At 37.2% G+C, this 22,235-nt stretch overlaps 1 protein-coding gene across 21 annotated transcripts in view; it reads right to left on the bottom strand.

Moving 5' to 3' along the window:
- The window catches only part of LOC131438455 (patronin), a 112,465-nt gene that overhangs the window by 46,214 nt on the left and 44,016 nt on the right, over positions 1 to 22,235 (bottom strand). For all 21 annotated transcript variants that reach the window (XM_058608483.1, XM_058608489.1, XM_058608501.1 and 18 more), the window contains exons 3-6: positions 4,421 to 4,732; positions 4,195 to 4,283; positions 2,669 to 2,822; positions 2,323 to 2,472 (exon numbers count right to left, since the gene is read on the bottom strand). In XM_058608483.1, the coding sequence (XP_058464466.1) occupies positions 2,323 to 2,472; positions 2,669 to 2,822; positions 4,195 to 4,283; positions 4,421 to 4,732 (705 nt within the window). The remainder of the gene's footprint in view (positions 1 to 2,322; positions 2,473 to 2,668; positions 2,823 to 4,194; positions 4,284 to 4,420; positions 4,733 to 22,235) is intronic.

The following is a 22,235-nucleotide window of genomic DNA, read 5'->3' as shown; positions in this document are numbered from 1 at the left end:
GGAACCTGAAGTCGCATTCGGATGGATGAAATTTTGGAGTTTTGTATAGGCCCATGAGACCTTTCAATTTCAAGAAAAACGGCATCCTTGTTACTTCGAACTATTTGGAATATTCAATTATAACCCCATACAGAGTTCCTGCATTTTATTCGAATAAAACTTCCGGTTCCGGAATTATAGGGTCTGTGCAAAAAAAAAATGAAAATAAGTGCACTACTTTTGTCAGAGACGGCAGACAGTTGTCTTATACAAAGTTTCTGAATTTTATTTCGATCCGACTTCCGAATCCGGAATGACAGTGTGATTAGTGTCAAAATAACAATTTCAAAGTATTCCCTCACTTTTATCAAACTTAAGTTCAAATTAAAGGTCTCAGTCAAAAATACATATATGCAAAACAAATATATACAAAACTCCAAAATTTCATCCGGATGCGATTTCCAGTTTCGGAGTTGTGGGGTTGAGTGTGTTAAAAATTTGATACCGTCACTTAAAGTGGCGAAACGAAATACGTAAGAAAATTCTAAACTGACCTCGAGACTATTCTATTCGGTAGCAATTATCAGTAGACAAATAAAACAACCGATACCGGCTATCCTGGCTTCCGGTTTCTGATTCCGGAAGCATCGGCAATAGTGATCATATATTCCAAAATGAATCTCACTTTTCTCAGAATCTAGTGGTCCCATATTGAATTCCTGAATTTCATCCGGATCCGACATCCGGTTGCGAAATTACAGGATAAAGATTGCCTCAAAACTATTCCAATCGATAGCCATTGTCAGTAGACGAGCAAACAAATTAATATCGGCTTTTCTGATTCCCGGTTTTCGATTAACGACCGGAGATTGTGACTATAGACTCAAAAATGGGTCTTAGTCACTTTGCTCGAGCCGACTTCGATTCGGATTCCAGTTTCGGAAGTACCTGCAATAGTGGAACTCACTTCGTTTTCTCAGAGATGGTCTTACCGATCTGAGAACTGTTTCACTCTGTAGGTTACACTAGTTGATGGACAAACCTTTTTGTTTTTCAAAAATCAAAACAAAATATTTTGCGAAAAACCACATATTTATATATGAGAATATGACAGATATGAGATATTTATTTCCAAATAGCCCAACTAGTTTATCTTCGATGAGAAATCCTTCTACAATTGTTTTGGATCTAGTAGATAAATATAAAACTTGTAGTGAATGGATACCTCAAACAGACTTTGATTAACATCATCTACCAATAATGTTCAGGATTTCAAATGAAGTAATGATTAATTCAATTAGTTCTGTATTCTGCCACCTTAGAACTAATCGTCTAGGATACAGATCTCATACCGTAAGCAATGTGACCGCTGACATTGGTTTGGGAAATTCGGCTGATATCGATACAGCAATAGATTGTTCAAATTGTTACATGATTGAAGGAGTCTAACAGTTCCAAAAGTTCAAATAAATTTAATTCTCCTATCATCAACTGCTCCTTCGTCGGCATCAATATTAACATTCTTGTGATCCTACTATGAAATCCATAGTTGAGCACATTCAAAAGAAAATTAAGTAACTGCTTATGAACCCTTAAAAAATCGTTGTCTCATATGGTGTTGGTCCAATTTCCAATGGATTGTTCAACAACATGTATGAGACAATAAGTAGTTTCAACATTCATGCTGAACTTCTCGCTTCAATGCAAAATTGGACGTTGCCTCAAACTTTTCACTTGCTAAATAAAAATAAATCAGAATGCTGAAAATTGTTACTCATATTTGAACTAGTAATATTTTTCCCGGTTTTGCACTACTTGTTCTGTAGAATCTCTAGTATCATATTCTAGTGTTTAGGTGACTATTTTATTAATGCCTTACAATTCGTTTAGCTTCTTCATCATTTAAATATAAGCGCCAATCAAATTATCGTAAAAGTGCGTTTTAATGAGTTTAAAATTGAAAAAAATGTGAGAAAAAACGAAGATGCGAATAACTATTTTAATTTTTCGGAGTACTCAAATGGCAATTTTTATCAAAATTTTGAAGTTTGTCAATAGTTCCAAATTGTTTTAGCTGTAACATCTTCAATTTTAAAGAGTAGTTAAAAACTAGTTAAAAAAACAAATTGCAAAAAATCAAAGGACGTTTATTTTAAAATAATTTTTTTCTGATGATTGTTCAATTATTGGAACAGTTTTCATTGCTTTTTTATAAAAACAGATGGTTTGCCATACTGAAGACGTATACAAAGTTTCATAGCAAGCAGACCATGATTTTACCGAACTTGCGAATCTTTGAAACTAATCATAAAATACATCAATGGATACTTAAATTGCTCTCACCTCTATAGTCGGCACGTGATTGAACTTAATACTTGACCAGGGCACTAGTTTTGGACAGTAATACGATATTAGATACGCTAAACTGACTCCATCGCATAGTTCACGGATATCGCGTACCGGGGGAATGTTTGGACTTTGCAGCCGTTGACCCTAGCATCGTAAAAGAAAAAAATTCCAAATTAAATTCGAAATCATATAGAGTTCACAATATTTCTGCTGAATCTGTTCAATGAAAGTAATGCTGTCTATAAATTGTTTCGTTACATACATTATGTAGCTATAGAAGTAATCACTGAAACCATAGATACAAAGCAGAAGGAATATAAATCATAAGAAAAAAACTCACGTATTCATCAACAGCAGGGCCGGCACCAGCTCCATTCCCGTTGGACACTTCGTAGTCAATGCGCCGCTTCAGCGCACTGCATGTATGCGAAACCCAGCTAAGTAAGGCCGCTTCATGGTGCTGTACAGGCTGCGATCCGCTGCGACCAGATATTCTGTTGGATAGATAACGAATGCCAAAGCAAGGGGATTATACTAACATCGAACATTGTCTCCTGGTCGTTGTGGAAACTCCCGCAGTCTTGGTTGGGGAAATGTTTAAAAATCGTAACAACTATGATTTAGGCATTCTTGTTTCCATATATTACTGTTATATATTTTTTCTATGAATTTAGTTTTTTTACGAAAAGATTTTGACTCCTGGTTAGGTAGAGAAGTGGAAAACTCTGTTTAGTCCACATATTGGTATTCACAGAATCGATATAAAATTGAATGATGAAACTATATGATGTGTGCGATTCATTCACACGACAATACCACCATGTTTAACGTATGTGTTTATTACTTTCTGACTCCTACGGTTAGCATCTCCTGTTCACCTTTTCGACCAGGTCATTGATGTTTTTAACACAAAGTAATCCAAAGCAGTCATAGTCATAACATGGTCAGCGTTTGACTTTTGCTACTTGTCATGAGATAGAACTCAACCACCTTTTTAATCAAAATTTTCAAAATAGTTGAACAAGCCGAAACAAATTTTTAGCAGTGTGTCACCGATGCACTATGGTCCGAAACGGGGAATTAGCGTGACAAAAATGTTTTCACTATTAAATATTAGTTTTTTTTAGTTGGTGTCTTCACAAAAAATTTTCTACAGCTTTATTGTACAACGAAATCATTTTTGAGCTCAATTAAGAAAGTTAGATTTCAGATTTCAGATTACCACCCTAGTAACTTTTTAATTAAAAGGAGCACCACTTGATTACAAACAACTTTTGTGAAGACAAAAACTACAAAAAACTAATATTTAATAGTGAAAATATTTTTGACACGCTAATTTACCGTTTCGGATCACTGTGCAATAGTATCTTTAATGGTATCTTTAATAGTGTGTGTCATACCGTATTAATCTTTTGAAAATTCCGGTCAATCTGTTGGATAGCAGCCGTGTAGTGGAGTTTATAGACTAGTTACTATATTAGGCAGGCAGTCACACCTACGTTGACAGTACGATTGTAAAATTATAATTCGCAGCTTGCAATACAACCAACATCGAATATTACTCATATTCATGATTAAAATAGAATGAGAAAAGTTACCAAATATAAGATTAAATTAAAACATGAATGTACCTTTGGATCTGTTCATATTTTTAATAAAAGTATTTTCATTGCTTATTGAGAGATCAATTGAATAAAATTTAATTTTTCAAACATTTCGTACTTCACATGTTTTCACCATTTTCAACCGGTTACCAAATAACCAAATTATTCTTTACATTTTATCGTTAACCCTCCTATCAACATGCTAGTTTGTAGCCGGCGATACCTCAAAGAAAGAAGCATAAATTAGATTGTGAATACTCACCTTTCTAAAGCACTGGAAATTCTTCCACTGGAAGCCACTTCTTTGGCGTACAACACCATCAATGCTTCTATCACAGTCATGTGGGCATTCTGCAAAATGGAGAATAAGATGCGCACAGACAAAATGAGAATTAGTCCCATTTCGGTACTCGATTGACTTTTTTCTCGTTCGCTTCGTTTCGTCGGGGTCAAGTTCAAGGTTATGCGCTAACTGCAATCATACTTACAATTCTAAGAGGATTCGTTTGTATCAGAACGGTCTCTGTGAGAGGCTGGTCCGGGGATTCGTTCATTGGCACGCCCTTCCGGGATAGAGTTTGTAGAATGGACCAATGGTTTAGACTCTGATAGTTCGGGTCCGAATAGATGTTGCTCAGCACTTGGCAGTAAATAGAGGCATTCCCCAGTCCGACAACGATCTGTGGCTTGAGGTGGTCCTGACCTTCGTGGTCCCGATAGAAGGGATCCTTGAGGAACTCCGGTACTCGATTGTTGTATGCTTTGGATAGAAGCCATTTCACCGAAGCTCGTTGTTTGGCCTGCACACGTAGAAAGATAATAAGAACGAAAAAATCGATTTAGTATAATGTGGGCAGTTTGTGGTTGTCTATGAAAAAATAGTTTTTATCATGACGTATTCACTGTGTTTTGTTCGGTATCCTAGGTATGGTTAAATATCTGTTAGCATGTGTCTACATCTAAATCTCGCCATATTCAACGACGGTATCCATCGTCGTGTATATCGTTATTTCACATTGCATTGTGATTCTATGAAACAAAGCCTATGCGACATACATAGCATCATGTTTATGAAATGTATTTAGCCAGACTGCGGAAAAGTGTTACAAGGCGATACAATGTGGGAAAATTTTGAAATTATATTGTTTTGCGATGCGACAGTGACATATCATAAAGTTTAATCCATGACGATTTTGTTAGGGTTGTCGCATAGTGCAACAAAGTTCCCATCACATAATACCACGAAGTATCTTTTTCTTAAAGAAAACAAATAACAAGACAGTACTTTTAAAAACTGCGAACAGTTGAACATTTAGGGGATTTGTTGATTTCTGCTTAAAGCAGTTCAAATTGAACTGCCATCTCACGCCTAGCAGTTCAATTTGAACCGCAAAGCAGTAAAAACAGTACTAATGAGCCAAAGGCGAAACGCGCAAACCAACAAAGCCCCTGCAATATTATTTAGGGGTTGCATAAACAGTGCAAACTTTGCGTCTGCTTAGCGGTTTAAATTGAACAGCTAGACGCGAACATAGATACGAACAGTTGGTAACTTTGAAGAGAGAAAAAAATTATATTTTACCCCCAAATTTACGCTAGTTTGCCGTTTTGATTTGATTTTACGTTTACGAAACGTAAAATCACATACGAACAGTTCTAAATAAAGCTAATTTTGAAAAATATAATCATGGATTATTGGTACTCTTAAATTCCACAAAATCGTTGTCGCGTATTTTAACTCAGCAAGGTTGGGGCTCGAACATACGACAACTGGCTTGTAAGACCAGCGTCTTATGCATTGAACCGCCTACCCGGGACAATGTTGTTTCAACAGCTCCTTAATAGAAAAATTAGATCGGAAACTAGTTCACTGTGTGGAGAAAGCATATTTTTCGTATTGCGTGAATTTAAACTTAATTGTCAGATGGTTTCAAACACGTCTAGCACAATTCACTGCTTTCGTGCCATTAGATAGAAGAAAACAGAAAGACGAGAAAGATGCGCGTGCAGTGGGAATACAGAGCGACTGGAGAACGGTGACCCAACATCAAGTATCCTACAAATCTACAATTCATTAAGTCATGTTCCGGAGATGTGATGTGCATCGTGAAGGTAAAGTGAGAAACTCTACGTCATGAAGGATCGAATTTTACATATAAAATTTTGTTATATATTGTTACAGCTACATTTTACAGGTTTCTTTCGAACTGCGTAGATTGAATAATTTCATCTTCGAAATACTTAACTATCAAAAAACTATTTTGTTGACGTATAGCAAGATAATTGCAACCTTTTAGATAAGTTTTTTAATCTCCTATGGTGCTCGATAGCAAATATCGATCACAATAAAACTATACAAACTCTCGCGTTCAATGTTTAACCATTTTTAATTGAATGACACCCCTTTTCCGGTACTATGAAACTTGTGGCGCCAAAGGACTAACTTCTTACATTACATTTAAATCTGACCTCTACACTAACAGTCTAACTCTGTTGCATTCGATAGAATTATACTGTAACATACTTATTAAAACAGTATCCAGAACAGAGAGGCACACTGAATGACTCATTTTTATAAGGGATAAAAAAACAAATGCGACCCAGGTTCAATCGCTTTGAACAGAACGAACCACAAGAGTGATGCTTCCGTGCTTATTTTCCACCTTGTATTCCATGGAGTGAGAAGCCAAAAAGTAGGAGTTCATTAACCTGTGGGCCAAAGTCATGACCAGAAGGAAGTGGGTCAATCCAATTCAAATACCCGTGACTAGCAAGGCTCTCGGGGTCGTCATCCGAGAATTCATGATAAATGGTTATAAGCCAGTTAGTGGTTTTTTTTATCTCGAGAGAGGTTTCAGTACAGGTGCGATTATGCAAAAGAATGGTTCAGTTAAAGCAACTACCGAAATAATCAAACAAACTCAGGATTGAGTGGACGGTGTGGTCAAATGGGTGTATGCGTGTTAATAAAATGTGGCTACTGTTGCGAGACCTGTTCGACGATTTTTTTTGTATTAAAATGATATAGACTTTTCGACATAAATTATGAAAGGCAACTGCAGTTTAGTGAGAAAGTTTTCAATTAAAATACATCGTATTATTTTCTTCGCTTTCGCCTTCGGCTCATCAGCGCTAAAAGCAGTTGAAATTGAATCAATTGTAATGTAATTAGAAAACATTTAACAACAGTATTTTTAACATTTAATTTTCAGTTATAACATTTTGCATTTTTTTCCAATTACAAATAGTAGAACAATATATTGACTAAACAGTGTAATTGGTCAACATTCAACGTTGATTTGAAAAGGGCAATTTTGAATTGAAGAAGATACAGCTAAAACAGCTTAAAAACTTTAGCAAAACTTGTTCAAAAGTTTAATGTTTCTGATTATTTTAATTGGAAGTTTTCAGTTTTTTTCGGTGTATCAAAAATCAGAAGAAAATATATACAAAGCAAATGCATATGTGCTCTTCAAAAGTCCGTGTTGAGTCGTGCAAACTTAATGGTTTGCCATACCGAAGACGGGTACAAAACTTAAATCAAATTCGCCACTGCAGTTAAGTTTAGAAATCACTTGTTCACATATAAGCAATATTTTGATAATTAATTTAATTATTTATTTTTATGGCAGGAGTTATGGTTAGGAATGTCACGCTCTTGATATTCACCCTTATTTCTTATCCTAACTAATCCTTTCCTATTAAATTTGTGGTACTACAGAAAATTCCTCGGTCACTAATAACAACAAGTGTTGAACTAACAATCCTTCCCTTTCAACAAAGACCAGCATGGGGGTGTGGCGATCACCGTTATTGATCATTTCATGCTTCAAGTCAGTTTAGGTTGCGCGTTGAACACGATGTAAAAACCTGAAGCCTAGATTTTACATTCCTTTGGTGGAATTTGACTCTGTTTCAATAGACTTCGCAGACAACTCATAGCGTACAGAAACATGCAACGATCCTACTGACACTATGAATCCTTCCAGGGGCTCGAACATACGACAACTGACTTGCAAGACCAGCGCCCTATGTATTGAACCGCCAACCAGGGCTATGATGTACTACTCTGTATATCAAAACTCAACGAGCCGCTAATAAAGAATGCATCAAACAACTGAACAGCAGTTTGGTAAATCGATTAATTTTGTGAATAGTTTCGAGTTGAAATGAGATTTTGCACAAAAACTGACCGATGGAACATGTCCGACTGAAACGAAAAGTGTTGTGAGGAGTAAAGTGAGTTAGAAAATAAAAATAGGAAACTAAACTAATTTCCCTCGTTCATCGCATACTACATTAACACACAAACTTAGACACGCTATACAGTACAAGCAATTATTATTGCGCAATCAATCATGGCAAAATGATTAATTTTTTCCGTGCTGTAACTAGAGCAACGAACAGCGCTTCTTCAACTGGTTCATACTTCAGCCTCCCTTCGTTAGGGTCTGCTGAAAACGTCTTGTTGTCCAGGTTATAATTGTGAAGCAAGTGGTTTTCATTGAATGATATGCAAGAAATCGAAGTCATCCGCGTGAAACTATTTGCAGTTTTGCAAACATTGTAGATTGGTTTTCGATATTTGTTCCTTCATTCTCGATCTTATTGTGTCTAAATTGGGAGCATTATTCGATATTATTAGTGTAACGCAAATAAACCTAATAAATCCACTTATTGGTGCAATGAAGCTATTCTCATTCATTCTAATGAATGGTATAATTTATATAATAAAACACAATAAAATTCACGCAAATTGGAATATCTAATAAAATTGTATCAGACAACGATACTTTCAGTGATGGAATATGGACGCGTTTGTTTTCGTTCCGCTGCAAACTCCCATATTATCAAATTAGAGCGAATTCAGTATCGTTCTTTGCGAATTGCCTTAGGCTGCATGCATTCGACACATACAATGAGTCTTGAAGTTCTGGCAGGAGTTCTTCCACTGCTAATAAGATGTGAGGTACTGAATCCTCTGGTTATTAATAACTTCTAAATGCTAGTTGAGCTTCAATCTCAAACAAGATTCATTACAGTATATTTTAACCATATGTCACAGGAAATCAACTCTTCAAGACATATTCCTCTTCGTGTCAGCCCCCAAAATGATCCTGACTCAACGTTATTTTTCGACACATCACTATAGTCTGGGTCCCAGCTCAGTGCTCCATTCCAGGCAATTAGAGAGCCGATACTTTAGCCAAACGTGGTGCTATTGAGGGTGAAATTTATGAGAGACCGATTGCTTTCAACGAATTCTATAGCGCGTCTCGCCAAAGAACACTTGCCAACTGGCAAGCTTCTTGGGATAAAGATGAACTGGGACGGTGGATGCACTCAATTTTTCCTGAAATATCGAAAAAGGCATGGTTCAGGGGACTGGATGTGAGTAGGGATTTAATCCGTGTGATGTCCAGACTTATGTCCAATCACTACACGTTAGACGCACATCTTCTTCGAATTGGACAATCTGGGACTAATCATTGTGATTGTGGCGAAGGTTATCGCGATATTGATCATGTCGTTTGGACATGCGTGGAATATCGTGATGTCAGATCTCAAATAATAAATTCCCTGCGTTACCAAGTTAGACTATCCAATGTCCCAGTTCGCGACATTCATGCTTGTCGTGACCTTCCTCTTTTCTCTTCCATTAGTTCAACCAATAGCCAGCTATATTATATTGAATAAAAGTGATGAGCTGATACAAACAAACCTGACATAGTTATAAGATCATGTACAAAATAAAGGTATTTCATTTAATGTAATTTATAATAGCAAATCGCTTGATAACAACAGTGTTTAGATTAATTAATAAATACCAACATACTAATATGATATTCGAAATGTATTAGGTTTAAAGTACTATGTATATTGCTATGAAATAAACGTATTTATGAAAAAAAACGTGCTTAATCCACCTAGCAGTGAGATGATACCTTTTTTTTATCAATCCGGATGTGTTTTTTGCATGAATATTCTTCGGTGTTTCAGTTTTCATGACATTATTCTAATGTCCGTCGATTCAAGTGGCAATTTGAGATTTTAATCACTCATTACTCTGTAATGTCGAAACAGCAAATCGGATCGAATTTGAATCTAAAAGTGTAACAATCGATTAAACATTCCATGATATGTCGAAATAATTTCCACTTTAGAGTTTAGGGTAATTTAAGGTACTACCAGAGCCGGTATTCAGGAACCAGCATAACCCAAACCCAATCGTATGGCCATATGACGATTAAATTGCAATATTTTTGAGTCCAACTTTGAATCTTTTCGGGATTGTTATCTTCTATATCGCCTTGAATTTTAAAAATTCATCATCCTACAATTCCAGAATCGGAAGTCAGAATTGGATAAAATTGGATTTATTTTAATTTGAATTTTTGTTTCGGAAATTCGATTTGGCTTTTTTCTGAGAAAACGATTGAGCTTTGAGAAACGATTCGATACTGGGACCGGAATTCGAAATTCGGTGTAGCCGAAGTCAGACAAATTAACCTGAGTAGTTTACATTTGTTTCAAAATGTTTGAAAATCAATGTAGACATCTTTGAGAAATCGTAGTTCGAATTTAATCCGAATCGAAAACTCTTTACCACTAAAAATGAAATAAGTTTATTTGGTTATCGACTATCCAAATCTGCAAACCCAATAAATCTAATTAATTTATGTGAAATAGACATTTTTATACTAATCACCCTGTATCTCCGAAACCGGAAGTTGGATCTAACTGAAAAGCAAGATGTTTTATAGAATCTTAAAACTTTTCATTTGAATCTTAGATGATTCTTAGATTTCATTTGAATCTTAGATCGGTTCAGCCATTTACGAGTAGAATGAGTTACGCAGTTTTAATTTCGTATCACATATCATCCTGTAGTTCCGGAACCAGAGGTCGGAACCAAACATAATTCAGGAGTCTTGTTTGGGAGTATACGATTTTTCATATGAATCTGAGTTTTTTTTTTTTTTTTTGATTATAGAGGTTTTAACCTTAAGGTCATTCACCTCTTCGGGCCAGAAGAATCTTCTGACCCTATGTGCGGGGTTGGGAATCGAACGCAGGTGGGCTGCGTGAAAGGCATCGACTTACCCAACACACTACACCCGTCACCCGTCTGAGTTTGTAGAACACGGTTGAGTCATCTCCGAAAAAAATTGAGAGAAATTATTGGTCACACACGGATTTGCTGATCTCGACGAATTGATTCGAATGGTATATGACTGTTATTTTCTTCCAACATTTATTTCTGTAAGTGGTTTAAATCAATATAATTATGGAATTGCTTTCAACTCGAAATTCGTCTGGTTTACATTCGAACGATTATGTTGCCAAAAACTAACCGTGCTAAAATCGGTCCGAGGCAAAATATCATGTTGTACACCGGCTGCTCGGCCATCCATGGAAGTTGACCATCAATGTTAACTTCCCTCTCTGAGCAGCCTAGATAGCCGTGTAGTGTCGGTAGCGGTTTCCCAACTGCTAAGAATAACGCTACGGTCCACCTGTACCGGTGGTATAAGTCCACCAAACAGGTAAGCCGTGTGGCATCCGGCGGAATTATTTTTTACCAAGAATTGATCCACTGGTTTCCTATTCCATGTCGTAAAAGGCCACAAAAATAGGAACTCCTAAGTCAAGGTGTATTTCCGTGCCGATGGCTGAATGGCTGCAGGAGGTTAAACATTGCAGTCGTGAACGGAATATCTTGGGTTTTTCCCTTACTGGATACACGCAATGCTTAGCAATCAACTTCTTTGATCATCGCTTCGGCAGGCCAGAGATTAGAAAGCTGAGTGTCTGTGGGTGTCCTCAAGGTGGTGTACTATCCCCACTTTTATGGAACCTAGTCGCTGATAGTTTGTTAAGGAAACTTAATAACCTTGGACTTCCGACTTATGGTTTTGCCGACGATTATCATATATTGATGACCGGTATAAGCATTAACACTCTCTTTGATTTAATGCAACAAGCCCTGCGATCTGTTGAACAATGGTGTTGTCAGGTTGGATTATCTGTAAATCCTGGCAAAACATCAATGGTGCTTTTCACTCATCGTAGGATAAGCACAGGAGCTCGTCCGTTACAGTTCTTCGGCTCAGAGGTTACTGTGGTCGATCAAGTTAAATACGTCGGGGTTATTCTTGACTCAAAACTGAATTGGTCTGCTCACATTGATTTCAGGATTAAAAGAGCTTGCATGGCTTTCGGCCAATGCAGACGAGCTTTTGGAAAATCATGGGGACTCAAACCCAGATATATTCATTGGATCTACACAACTATCGTTAGACCAATTTTAGCATATGGATGTCTTGTATGGTGGCAGAAAGGAGAAGTCGCGACAGTTCAGTCAAAGCTAAATCATCTCCAAAGGATGGTCCTAATGGCGATGACAGGAGCATTCACGACAACTCCTACTGCTGCTCTAGAGGCGCTACTGTGCATTAAACCACTACATGTGTTCCTAAAACAAGAAGCATTATCTTGTGCATACCGTCTTAGGGTTACAGGGCTTTGGAACAGTAACCCATTAGAATATGCTTCCAGTCACACTCGCTTGTGGTCTCAAATGGTTCCGTGGGATGAGTATTTACTCGCTCCTAGTGACCTAACTCTCACATGCAGTTTTCCTTTTAAAACATTCAATGTGAGCTATCCTCTTCGTTAGGAATGATTGTCTGGTTGTCTGGAACGACAACTTGATGAACACATAGTTTGTTTTACGGACGGTTCTCTGTTGAATGGTCGTGCTGGTGCTGGTATCTACTGTCGTGAAATAGGCTGGAGCAGTCTCATTCACTTGGTAGATACTGTACTGTGTTCCAAGCAGAAATCTACGCAATTCTGTGTGGAGTACAATCGGCACTTCAGCAGAGGATCTGTGGTAAACGTATTTATTTTTGTTCCGACAGTCAGGCAGCCTTAAAAGCACTCAGTTCGAATGACTCACGGTCGAATCTAGTGATCGCATGTCGAACTCAAATTGAAGACCTCAGCATTTCAAATGCTGTTTACTTCATATGGGTACCCGGCCATTCTGGTATTACTGGAAATGAATGGGCTGATGAGTTGGCTAGAGCTGGTGCAACGAATGATTTCGTTGGTCCTGAACCAGCTTTACCACTTTCAACTAGTTGGATAAAGCACAAGATACGTTCTTGGGCTGCATCCAAACATGCCAGCTACTGGCGCAGCTTGCAAACTTGCGCTCAGACAAAAGCATTTCTACCAGATTTAAATCTGAAAATGTCAAAGTGTCTACTGCATTTCTCCAAGTATCATTGAAGTATTCTGGTCAGAGCTCTGACTGGACATTGCAAACTCAATTATCACATGGCTACTATTCAACGTGCTGAGTATTATTCGTGTGATTTGTGTGAATGCGATTATGGTACTTCATATCATCTGATATGTAACTGTCCCGCATTGACGCAGCTACGTATCCGGGTTTTTGGTTCTCCATACATGGTTGAGTCTGTGTATGCGGAGCTAAAATTGAAGGATATTCTCTCGTTTCTCACCCAATGTGGTAAGGAGCTATAGTCAGAAGGGTTCATCGTTCTTCCTGGAGTGAATGAATCCCTTCTGTATTCACCTTAAATAGGGTTTGGCAGATTGTTTGGCATCCTCTGGGGGGTACCGCATTTACTTCTGCTCGTACATACTGCGAGTCGTTCTGCATTCTTCCGGGAGTGCAGAATGGTGTCGCTTTTGTAAGATCTCTAAATCCTCTCGGGGGTTGGAGGTTTTATTAACAGCAGACTGTTCGGGACCTCGTAGAGGTTCAGAATTTCCTTCTGCTTCCACTAAATGTGATCCTCAGCAGATTGTTCAGCATCCCTTAGGGGTGCAGAATTTACTTCTGCTTTTATGTGTTTTTGTGTCGTCAATTTTTCCCATCCTCCTAGTCCAACCCTTACCATTTCCTTTCAATCCTTCCCTCTTATATATCGGGAAAATGATGCTAAAAACAAATTGATGGCAAGGCACAAATCTCCAAATATCAAGGGGAACGTGCCATTTGAGCCAATTTGTTCTGATTCCTGATTCCTGAAGTGGTTTAAATCAATATAATTATGGAATTGCTTTCAACTCGAAAATTCGTCTGGTTTACATACGCCATATTCGAACGATTATGTTGCCAAAAACGAACCGTGCTAAAATCGGTCCGAGGCAAAATATCATGTTGTACACAGTCTTTTGGGTACTTAAAACCAAATGTATGTAACAGTATAAAAAATCGTGTTTTATATTGTTCCCAAGCATTTCTTTGCCATACAGCGCTCAAAACTTCTACTGCTGGAATAGGGGGAAAAGTCGTTTACACAAAAATTTCGATATCTCCGTTAAAAATGGACGGATTTTAACAATCTATGGCTTGTTGGATAGGTATTATCGTGCGGAATCTAAGTCTGAAAACATATTCTGTTTTCAAGGTCAATTGTGGCAGATACTGTCAAAAAACTGAAAATTTTGACATAAAACTTCGTATAACTCAAAAAGTAAACATCCGATCTCAAAACCATTCAATAGCGTTTTGGGTGACGGGGAGACCTTTCATTTGCGACTAGTTTGATCAAAATCGGTCCAGCCATTTCTGAGATCTCGACCTCTTAGTTGACAACACACATACAGACACACACACATACACACATACACACACACACACAGACATTTGCTCAGTTCGTCGAGCTGAATCGATTGGTATATGTCATTCGGCCCTCCGGGCCTCGGAAAAATTTTCGAAAGTTTGAGCGAATTCTATACCTATTTTTTATATATATAAAAAAAGGTAAAAAAGATTCACGTAAAAAATTGCAAAGATTCTAGAGGGTCGGAAAACTTACCTTATGCGCAGGATTGGAAATCAAACCCAAGTAGCCTGCATGAAAGGTAATAGTTTTACTCATCACGCTCTGCCTTTCCACCAAACAGTTTGCCTAGCTCTATAGAATGGAATCACTAAAAACCCGAATTTTGATCGGAGTTCCGGAGACCCCTAGTTTTATATATCATTTGACTCTGCTCGACGAGATCGAAACATCGGAATATGTACACTTTTCAAATATTATCCTCTCCGCTTAATTTTTTCAGAGATGGCTTAACCGATTTAAACAAGCTTAAGCTCATTCGAAAGCTACTCTTGGACTGTGAATCAAATTCGAAGATCAATTGGCTGTCACTTCCGGTTCAGGAGATATAACGGTATAAGTACCTTCATTTGAATTCAAGTTCATAGAAATCCGAGTAGTTATCTCTGAAAATTTGATGTGAATTCCATTTCGAAGTCTTTTGAAGACTACTACTTTCTTATTGATTTCTGCAAATTGAAACAATTTGGTGACCATTGTAGATGGTTTAGAATCTTTTAAGCACCGTCCTTCTCAAGACATTTTTAGTCGACAGGAATAAAAAAAATTATCTAGGTATAACATTACCAAACTAATGCGGTTTTCGTGAAGGACGATGTTCAACCTGCGAATTTAGAGCAGTGTAAGATTCGACGGTCCGAGGGTGCGATACGGAAATCCAACGTTCAGAGAAACACAGTCTATATCAATAGGTCTCGCATGCTTCTTAGATGTCACAGATATAATTAATGCTGGTCATAGAACTGTTGAAAAAAATGTTGTATCTTTTAACAAGGGGTTCCATCTTAAATACGGTTGACCAAAAACTCTTCCAAGAAAAATTGGTAACGTGGTAACGGGTAGAAAACGCGAAAGATATAAACGGTATTGGATCCTAGGAGGAAATCGATGGGTACGATACGAGGTTTTCGGCGAATGCCCTTACACGAGCATTATTTTTGTCATTTTTAATGATGACTAAGTAATGATGTATTAAAAAAATTGATAGAAATCTCGTCGTTAATGCACCATTACACGTTCATTAAAATGATATTATTTTTTAGTAATGACATTTTTAATGACTCGTGTAAGGGCCGCTTATCTTACTATTGACATGTGTTAACAATGTTAACCGGGAGCTTACACAAGGTTTCGACTGAAATTAAATAAAATTCCTTGATATTTCAGATAAATTTGAATAAAACTAAAAATTGAGTATGTTTTATATATAGTCACTTCTTTTTCCATTCAACTTCTTCAGATGAAAATCATAGGAAACTGTTACTCTAACTATCATTTGTTAGTAAGTATCTTCAAAAGTGATCTTACTGCGTATAAATGCGTTTTTTGTGCAAATAATACGTTCCATTCCCAGAAAAATACCGATTTATGGAACTTCGATTTATGTAACTCCAAGAAAGTTAGGCAATCGGAGAAAACGCATGAATACAATATAATACAGGGTGGCACAAAGGAACCTGACACATTTTATTCTCCAGTTCAGAGCATGAAATTGTCACGCATTCTCAACGAAAGAAACCATTCCATCAGCCTCATTTTCAATATTTTACTGTCTCATTCGTAAATGACCGACACCAGAACAAACGAAGAAAGACGAAGCATTTTCGTTTCTCATCGATAAAAAGCGAGAATATAATTGCCAACGTCACTCTTTCCTCTATGACAAGACGAAACCAAACTAACGTCTGCAGGGAGCATCAGCAGAATTTCAATTCTCATTCTTTCATCGATGTATTGAAAATCTGTGACGCTTGGTTATAAAGAGTGACTGAAATATGATAAATCGAAGTAATTACATTCCAGAACCTCTTTGGCAACCAAAACTACTACAAATTCGTGCACCAACAGGTAAAAGTCATTGTGAAACCTTGTTCAGTCATTTTCGATTCTCAAAGCTTCGGTTGAATACTGACGCTGCATACTATGAGATTTCCACTGAAAACCGCAAATGACTGAAAGGGCAAATGAAACAAAGAACACAATTTTGAAACTACTGTTCCGCTTATGTCATTAACTGAGCATCGATTTCTTTCTCATAGTTTGCCAGCGAAGCTGAGAGTGACATTAATTTCTCGTCATTTTCGTCTATTTTGAGTCAATAAAAATGACTTTTATTAGCCCTGCTCCGGTTACACTAAAGCCGAACAATGGACGGAGAAACAGAACACGGCATCGGAAAGTAGAACATTTTTTTGTTATGTCGAAACGAGTCCGTTACAAGTTGTGAAGAAACCCTTCTACTGATACTTCAAAAGCGAGTTATATATAAAACGTGATAAGTGACACTCCAGTGCTCCATGAGAAGAATCTACTAGACGAAAATAAACGTTCATTCTTCGTGTTCGGTTTCTCTCTCCTTCGTTCGGTTCCATTGTAAACGAAGAACAAAATGTGACAGGTTCCTCAGCGAAACCCTGTACATTACATTTACATTCGAAACTTTCGTACAATGTTATATTCCATATACTGATACTAATTCAACGAGGAACTTGTAATTACGGCTCCGAATACGTTCGTTCAAGCTGTCTTCGAAGAATTATATCTATTCCCATATCTGTTATTCATCAATTCAAAAATTACAAATGAAGATGGAATGTTTTCACAAAAGTTAAGCCAAGCTGCTAGAAAATGAAAAGATTGTGTATAACAGAGAAAAAAAAATTATATAGAATCATCGATGCAAACTTCTCTCTGATTCGAGTCATGACTCCCTGAAAATTTGAGTCATGATTGAATAAAATTGCTTGAATCCTTCCAAGAATCAGAATCCTATAAACAGGCATGTTCTCCATAAGTCGTTGATACTACCTGTTGTTTTATAAGGTCTTCCATACGTTCCATCGTTGAAACAGGCGGATCTTTGAGTCTCGGAATGTTTTACAGAAAAATTGTGTGCTCAATACTCGAGGGTAACGTAAAGAATAGAGAATGATTTCTATATCAAGTATATAAATATGTTGGCACTAGAAGACATAAAATACGACAAATTACAGCGAGCTGAACATGTAGTAAGAATGCCGGAAGAGAAAATAGCCTGCCTGGTGTTCAAAAGAGAAGCATGAAGAGGTCGTCGAGTGCAAGGCCAATCTCATTATCGCTGGGTGTGTCGAATCTCGCATGCAGACAGAGCACAAAAGGCTTGGAGAAAAGCGGCCCAAAATCTAGTTTCTATAATCTATGTGTACGTTAATAGTTATTCAATTATTATACTTATTGGAAACCACCAATAAAAATTTCTATCTCTGCTTTACTATTGATCCATGAATATGAATATTTGTACTAACATGGACTTTGTGTATTTAACACCTTTTGAAAAGATTCTGATTGGAGAGTTGGCATCACTGGGCGATGCGGTGTCCTGGTGCTGCTCTCAAAAAAGTATAATTTCAATGTGTTGTTTGATACGTATAGTTGAAAATTAGGTTGAAATAGTTGAAAATTAGGTTGAAATCACACTTCAAATTTACTATGAATCGTTAGGGAACCTTAAAGAATCCAATAAAAACGTATTGGGTAGGGAGAGTGGAAATGTAAACTTACAATTTACTATTAACTATATGTGGACAAAGAGCGAATTCTCGTTCCCATCTATTGGGATTGGGGAATTATTCATTACGACGGACTCATATGATCAAGTCATTGGAAGGAGATTCCCTAGCACTTCTGAAAATGCTTATTATTGTAAGCGAAGTGCTTTGAAACCACCAAGCCCCTTTTCGCTCAATCATGAAAAGTCTAACTGATTTAGTTCAGTGGGTAATGATTGATCAACTCGTAATGTGAAAGCAGGCCGTTGCAAAAAACAGCTGTTTTGCTACATCGTGAGAAACTGATTCAAATTTCGGCAATTCTGAAAACTTTTTTCCAGTTACTTCTTTTCAAAAGCTTTTAGTTACTGTAACTAATAACTGATTGGGTTAAATTCAAACGAATGCTAACACCACTTTTTACTACTAACTATTACCCGTCTGCATACTTGATAATGTATAAAGGTTTTTTTTCGCAGACATGCACACATGACTGAACATACCAACCAGTAGGCTGTAATATTGTTGCTGGTCGTATATTTTATTCGTGGCAAAAAAGAGGGGAAGCAGTACATCTGCGTGGAATAAGTACAAAACACGTGTACTTTGATCAATCAGTTACCGGGTAAGACGGCAACGACAATAACTGATAATTATAGAAGATAAGTGCATTTGATCGGTATGATGAAACAGTTATCAACTAATTATTGATGCATTTTGTTTTGTGCAAAATAAATTATTTGGCTCATTTATATTGATAACCCAATGGGTATTGCTAAACATGCAAGAATTGCGTGAATGATGTATTGATGATCAGGTCTATGTAACAACATCTGGGCAAATATGCGAAAATATCACATCCAATTCACGAAAGGAAGTAAGAAGAAACATAAAAAATGTAGTCAGTTTATTTCCTTCCACGAGGCGTGAATAAAAAATGTTTTGGCACTACATAATACTTTGGCACTGGGCTAAATTTATATTTAAGTTCACATTTATTTATTATTATTTGACTGACTCGTTTTTAAATTTATTTTACTTTGGATACCCTATAATCGACTCTAGTGACTAAAGGTCAATACGAGGTTGTTACTCTCGCCTTCAACGAAATTGAAAAGATGTTGATCACCACTTTATAATGCTTACGTACATTAGCTTCTATTAACATATGGAGTGAACTGCCTATTGAGAAATATTTTAAATTAAAAATGTTCATATAAATTGTTTAATTCATCTTCCTATTCCTACCATTCGTGCGAAGCAAAACTCAGGGAGAAAACAGAAAGTAGGCTGCTCATGTTCTATCAACGATTGTTTGGAATGGAATGAAATGAAAAACATCTCCTCATAATTGCCTCAGTTATCCGGTTGTATGAATGAAGGCTAAAAACGACAACACAGGAGAACACTTGCGTTTAGTGTTCACACGTTGTCGAAAAAATGTTTGGAATTAGTGATTGAAAATGTTGTGAAACCTTAAAGTGCCATGAACTGAGTATGCTCCATCTTAATACAAATAATGAAAATAAGTGAGTAACTTTTCAACAAATTTGATATCAAAACTGTTAGGGTTACGATGGATTTGATTTATGATTACGTTCAGTAGTAAGAAAAACAGTTGCTGAGATTGCACGCATAATTTTGAACCAAACAGCTATAGGAGATGGTTACACAACCGGAAAGAAAAACCATCGATGTCATCTCTCTGTTGAATCGATCGAACGATTCTTGTGACAGTGAAAGTGAAATTTAACTTCGTTGGCTACATCGCGCGATTTCACAATCTTCGCCAGAGAGAGAAAGGGATTGGTCAAATATATGATGAATAGGCGCAGCCCATTGACCACAGGTGGATGCGGGTCGCATGGTTGAAGCTTGAGAAAACGATTTGAGCAGAATGTTAAATAGAGGGAGGTGCTTTAGTGTTGATCTTGTAGTAGCAAACTAAACGACATTTTCTAAATTCTTAGTTGGGTCGAACTACAGCCCTGGTTGAAAAGGAAAGTGATATAGGTAGACCTGTTCAGATAAATGTTGAACACGAAAAAAATCGGAATCAAACATCTTGTAATTGCCTTTTATTCTTATGCTCGAACTGTATACCGAACTTCAGAAACATTACAACTACACAGTTCCACTTTCATTCTACATTGAGATCTTCTTGATCGAGGATTATTTCTTAGCTTAAGGGTATTTCGAATATCACTCCTAAGAACTAATAGCATAGCCTTGGAACTTCTAGCTATATTGATTCCAAGTTCCAACACATAGGGTCAGCTTGTCTTGTTTTTGCTGCGGCCTGGTTTGTCGTTAATGGTCTACATCGTACCAGGACTACGAGGTTTTCGGACTATTAGCTATTTTAATGGCGAGTGTGCAAAATCAACCGACACTTGTACCGGTGGAACCGGGCCCGTGTTGGCGGTTCATTGCATAGGGCGCTTGTCTTACAAGCCAGTTGTTGTATGCTCGAGTCCCGACCTGGTAGGATTCTTAGTGTCAATAGGATCGTAGTACTAGCTATGCAATAATTCTGTACGCATCGGCTGTCAAGTCTGTTGAAACAGAAAGGCCAAATTCCACAAAAGGAATGTAATGCCAAGTTAGCATGATATTTAAAAAAAACCTCTCGAAAAATATTTAATGCATTTTTTTGCGTAATTAAGTTTTTTCGTGATCAACATTTACTACATAAACCTTTCATATTGAAGCATATTCTCAAAAGTGCCTAGTTCCTCAGCCGTAATGGCCTCCCCCGACTAAACAACAAGTGAAGCAAACAAACCAACCGCATACCGTGAGGTAATTCAGGAGAAATGTAGGCGGTTTATCGTACACTCGTATCATGAGACCGCAGTACTGCAGCGTGGGCTTTCCATGGACTCGAGCAATCGTTTATTCCACAGCAATTCAACTAACACAGCCACTATTGGCTACCCAAAATGACAGAAAAATGACAGTGGCGGCTCGTAGCTTATAATCTTCATCGTCAGCCATAGTTAAATAAAAGCGAACCAGTTTAAGTCAACATAGCTTGAAATAAAAAAAGAAATACACACCATCCATGGTAATAGTTTCCATGATACATGAGACGAAGAGGAATGCTTTATTCAACAACAAAAAAGTACGAAATCGGTACTATAAGTCGTTGTCTGGGACAGCTTATTGTTAGTTGGTTAAGCGAAATTTAAATTCTGTTCGAAGTAAGCTAGCATAGTCGTGGTTCAGGGGATGGTTTATTACTATGCTATGTCGTAAATGTGAGACAATCAACGGCTATTTTATATTCGTTTTCGTTGATGATTTCAGATTAGGTCATACCGTTTAGTTAGTGACAATACCTTTTTGTTAAGCAAATAAATTATAATAAATTTCAATATTGTTCGGTAAATCTTCGATTAACAGTAGAAAATGTGACGAAATCCGCATCGATTTGCTCCGATTTCGATGAAACCTTTGTACACGTCTTCAGTATGACAAACCATTTGTTTTGCATAGATGAAGAGACCAAGCAAAAGTAAACATTCTTCTGGAATCTATTGACATAGCGCTTTTTGATATTGTGTTTGTAGCATTTGTTGTACAGTTACTTTCCATTCGAATCTAAATTCGCAAAGATCGGTCTGGACGTTTTTGAAAAAATGGTGTGATTTCCGGGTTGGAGCACACGAGTACGTTTCCGGTACTTCCGAAACCAACAACGATGATCCGGTATACCCAAAGTCAATATATTTGATTATAAACTAATCGTACCTGCTTAATTGAAGAATTATACGGCTATTTGAGTGTATTCCGATCGATTTCTCAGTGTCATATATACAATTGTAAGACCTTTCATTTGAGCATGAGCTTGTGAAAATCGGATGAGCGGTCTCTGAGAAAATCGAGTGCAC

Source organism: Malaya genurostris, chromosome 3, assembly GCF_030247185.1.
Source record: "Malaya genurostris strain Urasoe2022 chromosome 3, Malgen_1.1, whole genome shotgun sequence".
Classification (NCBI taxonomy): domain Eukaryota; kingdom Metazoa; phylum Arthropoda; class Insecta; order Diptera; family Culicidae; genus Malaya; species Malaya genurostris.
This window is presented reverse-complemented; position numbering and strand designations above follow the sequence as displayed.